Genomic DNA, 5,728 nt, shown 5'->3' with positions numbered 1-5,728 from the left:
CCAGCCTTAGTCCATCCAGTCTTTCAACAAACACATCACTGGCTGAGATCATGGTTGTGTCCTCAGGAGAGATTCTGAGTCAGAACCAATGGTCGAAGCTGCACTTTAAACTTCACAGTGAGATGGTCTGTATTCATTAAGTTGTTAAATTGTGTGGTACTTATTTTGCAATAAATGACTGGTACACATATCCAGTGGGATGGATCTATTATATGTATATGTTACGTATTATATGTATATATTATAAATGTATCTCTCTAAATAGAAATCTATTGAAAAGGGGTGAAACACTACACACACACACACACACACACACACACACACACACACACGTACATCCACCATCTATGCTTACCATTTATTCAAACATGTGTGTTAACTGCTCTCCTATCCATGAGCTTAGGGCATGGCTCTAGGGTATGAACTGGATTTCAAAATGCCTTCTTCCAGGACAATATGCAAATAGAAAGATGTAAAAATCTCAAGTTTATAGCATTTTTCAGTTTTACAAGCTAATGACAAGGTCTCACCAGCATTGAGAGAGCAAGGGGCTCTGTTCTCCCTCACCCCTAGGCCTCAGTGCTCCCTCACCCCTAGGCCTCAGTGCTCCCTCACCCCTAGGCCTCAGTGCTCCCTCACCCCTAGGCCCCTCCTGGCTCCCTGTCAGTCCCTACCTCTATGAGTATGACTACTATTCAGACTGGATCCGTGTCTGTTTGTTTGCCAGAATAAACTAGATTGTAAGTGGCAAAATCAGAGAGTGTTAAATTAATGGCCCAATTTTCACCAAAATCGCTGGCAGCAAGCCCAGTACATGTAAACATGAGGATTTTTAGGACACAGACAAACAAGGACACACAGAGCGGTTGGATTTATGTAAGCGGTGCCTTCCTGAATAGCTCACAGGCTCTAAACGTCCACAGAGTCCAGTTTTCACTTTGGAACCTAACAAGAGGCCTGTTATATTTTGTATATTGCTCTTATCCCAAGCTAGAGGCTGAGTTCTGACAGGCCTCTCTGAAGCTCTCAGGACTGTGAGGGGCCTTGTTTAAGCCTCTCTGGGGACTTGGGGACCTGGTATGTGGAACAGCTAATGACCCTGTTCTGAGTGAGGTGCTGGAGGCAGCACACAGGGCACAGAGTTGGGCTGCCCATGTGTTTGTCTACACTTGTCTGTGCAGTATGGCTTTGACAAGCTCTTGTCTTCTAGGGCCTCAACTTTCTTGCCTGCAGAATGGGTTCTCTGGGGATGAGAAAGGTTGAAGCCCTGGGGCACACAGTAGAATCAGTGATTTCTTGGCCCTGATCCCAGGGGAAAACTGCTCCTCCTATTAACTACCTCCATGCTGCTCGGAGGACTACCATAGAGTGAGCCAGCCAGGTTAGAGCTGAGGAGCCTAAAGCTGAGACCCCAGGAGTCTACAGCTTGCAATTACAATGCCGAGGTCACAGGGCAGGATTGGGCAAGAGCGGGGGAGTTAGTTGATGCCTCTGATCCTGGTCAGGGATATTTGGAGATACAGACAATTCTGGGAAATTCAGGACTGAAAGGGGGAGGGCTCTAAGGGGAAGCAGCAAACTGTACCCTAGCCTTCTAAGGCTTGTCTCGCCCACAACTAGTTAAAGAGTATTGAACATGTATACGTGAGTGCGTGCATGTATGTGTGCGTGTGTGTGTGTAGACTCCCCTTTTCTGAGAAATAGAATAGAGGTCACCCTGCCTTCCTTCCTCCCCAATACCTCCCCAGTTCCAAGTCTATTCCCACCTCTGTTTATGGTCCAAAGTCCTGGCGTTGGCGATGCCAGGTTCAGTGTGCTCAGACACACAGGGGCCTGTCCCCTTCCCTCCCATTGCCCAGGGCTGTCCACCTGGTTCTTCAGGCTTCAGCCCCCTCCTTAGCCTGGGCTCTTCGTGGTGCTGAGGGACCTTCAGTAAGTACAGCAGGGGGAGAAGGGATGGGCAGTCGCCAAGAGAGAGTGGCTGGAGGGATCCTTCATGAGCAGTTCACACGAGCACTATGAATAAATGGAAGAGGATAGTTTTTGTTTGTTTGTTTTGTTTTTCAAGACAGGGTTTCTCTGTATAGCCTTGGCTGTCCTGGAACTTACTCTGTAGACCAGGCTGGCCTCAAACTCAGAAATCCGCCTGCCTCTGCCTCCTAAATGCTGGGACTAAAGGCGTGCCCCACCACTGCCCAGCAGGATAGATTTTTCTTAGACAGGATGTAGCCTTTGGTTCAGGTGAGCCTGAAACTCACTCTGTAGACCAGGCTGGCCTCGAATCCACCAGTCTCTGCTTCCTGAATACTGGGATTAAAAGCCTGTGTCACCATGCCCAGCTAGAGGATAGATTTTTAGATGTCAGGCTTGGGAGCAGATGGGGGTCGGGGAGAAAGAAGGCATGTTCACCTACTCAGATGTAAAGGGAATTGGACTTCTCCCATCTCCGAGACTGTTAGCCCTGGCCTCAGCTCTAAACTTGGCTGTCCTGGGTCCTCAGCTCTAAACTTAGCTGTCCTGGGTCCTCAGCTCTAAACTTGGCTGTCCTGGGTCCTCAGCTCTAAACTTGGCTGTCCTTCGTAGTCCTGCTCCAGTGCTATCATGACAAAGGATTATCAAGATTTCCAGCACCTGGACAATGAGAATGACCATCATCAACTCCGGAGAGGTGAGAGGTGCTCCCTTCCAGAGAGGTGAGGAGTGCTTCCCTCTGGAGGACAGCATTGATGGATGGCTCTGTCCCTCGTCTCAGCTCCTGTTGAGATCCCTAGCTGTGTCCCATACACTTAGAAAACAGTGGCTGAGTCACTCTTACTGGGAAGTCGGGTGCAGGGAGTTGGAGCCCTCAGTGACAGGTGTCCAAGCTTCCTCTCAATGTTACCCACTCCTCAAGACCCCAGGCAGTGGGTGGATCCAAGGCATGGGGCCAACTGAAGGTTGGGGACGTGAGTTTATTGTCAGTCCTTCTGAAGTTAGGCTCCTATTCCTCTTCAGTTTCCACAGAGTGTATCTGTGGGTGGGTGGGGTGTGATCAGGATCAGTTTGGCCTAAGGGACCCTTGGAGAGGGGGCTGAGGGTCTCAAATATCTGCTCTCTCTACTTCTTTGTTCTCTGAGCAGGGACTGTTGTGTACGTTTAAAAACAAATATAGAGTTCTTGAAGCGTCCCAGGGGGCAGCGTGCTTTTATGCAGGAAGGGGCAAAGGGGAGGAAACAGGGGAAGGCCCGCACGCCAACCGACAGGACTGAGTGTCATTTTCTTCCTTGGTGTGAGAGGCTCACCTTTCCTCCCTGCATGCAACCAAAGGCGCACAGAATTCATGGAAAGAGAAGGAAACCCACACTTTGGTGGACTCCAAAGTGACTCCGCAGGCGCGGTTCATGGTCTGTAATGACTCTATTATGACACAGGGTGGCAGCAGAGGTTCAGGGCCTCGACAGTGCTAGGGCAGGTCAAAGCTTTGCACTTCTGATAACCCCCCTTTCTCCCTAACTTTCTTCAGATCCTGCAGGGTTGCCCATGGCCCACATTTCTTAATCTATACAGTTCCTCTTAGTCTCCTGGAGATCTTAGTCTGCGCTCTTCCTAGTAATTTGGGATTTAGATTGGCCCGGATCGTGAACCCCTGACACCCTCTCTTGCAGGACTGCCTCCCACTCCACGGCTCTTGCAGCGACTCTGCTCTGGATTCCGCCTCCTCCTGCTTTCCTCGAGCCTCAGCATCCTGTTGCTGGTGGTTGTCTGTGTGATCACATCCCAAAGTGGGTGGCCAAGGCTGGGCAGAGAAAGGGGGCAACTTCGGGTGTGTGGGAGGGAGCAGTGGGCGCGGTGGGTGTGGTGAGTTGGTGGACACAGACAACTTATTTTTTCCTACCCACATCCTCCCTTGCCTAGATTCCCAACTCCGGGAAGATCTGCTGGCTCTAAGGCAGAATTTCAGCAACTTTACTGTGAGCACTGAAGACCAGGTCAAGGCCCTGAGCGCCCAGGGTGAGGGGCACTGGGCCTGGGGCCTGGGTCTGGATGAGGGGTGGTTGGGTTGTCAGGACTTTGATCATGTTTATCCTCTAGGAGGCAATGTGGGAAGGAAGATGAAGTCAGTGGAGTTGCAGCTGGAAAAACAGCAGCGGGATCTGAGTGAAGGTGAGAAGGGGGAGGGGAAGAGGGAGGGAGAGAGGAAGAAATGAGGGGCAAGGGGGAAGAGGTTAGGGGGAGAAAACAGGAAGGGAGAGAGGTGAGGGTGAGAGAGAGGAGGGGGACGTCAAAGGGGAGGGGTCTGACACGGGGAGGGGGGTGGTGGTGGTGGGGCCAAGTCTCTCAGCCTTGATCAGAGTTTTGGCCAGGGGCTAGTGATGATTGGTTCTTCCCCTGTTTTCACACTGACCTAATTTCTTCCTTCTCCCTTCTCTCTTCACCCATCCTGTCCTCTGCCTCCCTCCCCTCACAACTCCCCCTCCCACAGATCACTCCAGACTGCTACTGCATGTGAAACAGTTAGTGTCTGACCTGCGGAGCTTGAGTTGTCAGATGGCCGCACTCCACGGCAATGGTGAGGGGAGGGGGTACTAGTCCTACTTTCTTGAGCACCCCGACCCTGGTAGCAGCTCAGCCCTTCACCCCCCCCCATCCCCCACCTCAGGCTCGGAAAGGACCTGCTGCCCCATCAACTGGGTGGAACATGAAGGCAGCTGTTACTGGTTCTCCAGCTCCATGAGGTCTTGGACGGAAGCTGACAAGTACTGCCAGCTAGAGAATGCCCACCTGGTGGTGGTGACCTCCTGGGATGAGCAGGTGAGGCCTGGGTTCTTCTGGGATGCCAGACAGTGGAAGGGAGAGGTTACCACCTCTGCTTCTTTCCTCAGAAATTCGTCCAGCACCACATGGGCCCCTTAAACACCTGGATCGGCCTCACTGACCAGAACGGGCCCTGGAAATGGGTAGATGGGACCGACTATGAGACAGGCTTCAAGTGAGTGTGTCTGCAGCAGCTCCTGTCATCCTGGGCTGAGCTCTCTGACCTCCCAGCCTGTGTCCCAAGGCTGGTGACAAGGCTAAGAGTCTGATTTCCTGAGGCTCATAGCCATCTTCTGTCTCTAGGAACTGGAGACCAGAGCAGCCAGATGACTGGTATGGTCACGGGCTAGGAGGGGGCGAGGACTGCGCCCACTTCACTGTGGATGGCCGCTGGAATGATGATGTATGCAGGAGGCCCTACCGCTGGGTCTGTGAGACAGAGCTGGGCAAGGACCATTAGGAACCTCCCTTTCCCTGATTTATTTCCTTAATACCTGAGCTGCTGAGGTTTAGAACTGGGAGAGATCGTGCCTAAGGGTCTCCCTGCCTTTGGGAACTTCCATCTAGGATTTTAAGGGACTGGTGAAGAACAGTGTTTGAAGAATGTCATGGTGCCTGGTGGTGGTGGAGTGGCTATTGAAACCCATGGTGCATTGTGCAGTGTGCAGCTCGCTACTGTCAGCTTTTTTTTTTTTAGAGTAAAAAGAAGAGAAATAAACGTTCATGAGCTGTGTGGTCATTGGGGATTAGGAACTGGGCGTGGCTTGGCTCATGTTAGGAAGGCCGCAGGTCAGCAGCAGCACTGTGAAGACAGAATGAACTTTGGATAGCACAGCCTGCCAGCAGCCTGGCTTCGCTGGGTACAGGTATGGCAGCATGAGCATGTCCTAAAGTCTCAGTTGGAAAATGGGACGATTTTGACCTCTGCTGGGGA

At 51.7% G+C, this 5,728-nt stretch overlaps 1 protein-coding gene across 6 annotated transcripts; it reads left to right on the top strand.

Annotated features, from left to right (window-relative positions):
- Positions 1 to 1,792: 1,792 nt before the first annotated feature.
- On the top strand, positions 1,793 to 5,516 carry LOC117711292 (asialoglycoprotein receptor 1). 6 transcript variants are annotated; one of them, XM_076936459.1, is made up of 9 exons: positions 1,793 to 1,932; positions 2,584 to 2,693; positions 3,645 to 3,761; positions 3,895 to 3,990; positions 4,072 to 4,143; positions 4,463 to 4,549; positions 4,640 to 4,791; positions 4,863 to 4,969; positions 5,098 to 5,516. In XM_076936459.1, exons 2-9 carry the CDS (start codon positions 2,639 to 2,641, stop codon positions 5,252 to 5,254), a joined length of 843 nt encoding a protein of 280 aa, XP_076792574.1. In that variant the 5' UTR covers positions 1,793 to 1,932; positions 2,584 to 2,638; the 3' UTR covers positions 5,255 to 5,516. The 6 variants fall into 6 exon arrangements, with proteins under 6 accessions (XP_076792574.1, XP_034362742.1, XP_076792575.1 ...); XM_034506851.2 differs by having other exon boundaries at positions 1,799 to 1,932; positions 2,584 to 2,668; XM_076936460.1 differs by having other exon boundaries at positions 1,803 to 1,932; positions 2,559 to 2,693.
- Positions 5,517 to 5,728: the final 212 nt, after the last annotated feature.

The sequence above is a fragment of the Arvicanthis niloticus genome, chromosome 6 (genome assembly GCF_011762505.2).
Source record: "Arvicanthis niloticus isolate mArvNil1 chromosome 6, mArvNil1.pat.X, whole genome shotgun sequence".
Lineage (NCBI taxonomy): Eukaryota > Metazoa > Chordata > Mammalia > Rodentia > Muridae > Arvicanthis > Arvicanthis niloticus.
The sequence above is the reverse complement of the archived record's forward strand: the minus strand, read 5'-3'. Positions and strand labels throughout refer to the sequence as shown.

Excerpts from the sequence above, each read along its gene's own strand:
- LOC117711292 (XM_034506851.2), top strand. The coding sequence starts at position 2,602 with ATGACAAAGGATTATCAAGATTTCCAGCACCTGGACAATGAGAATGAC. Across the intron at positions 4,144-4,462 it reads GCAGCGGGATCTGAGTGAAG|ATCACTCCAGACTGCTACTG; the intron begins GTGAGAAGGGGG and ends CCCCTCCCACAG. Across the intron at positions 4,792-4,862 it reads TGACCTCCTGGGATGAGCAG|AAATTCGTCCAGCACCACAT; the intron begins GTGAGGCCTGGG and ends TTCTTTCCTCAG.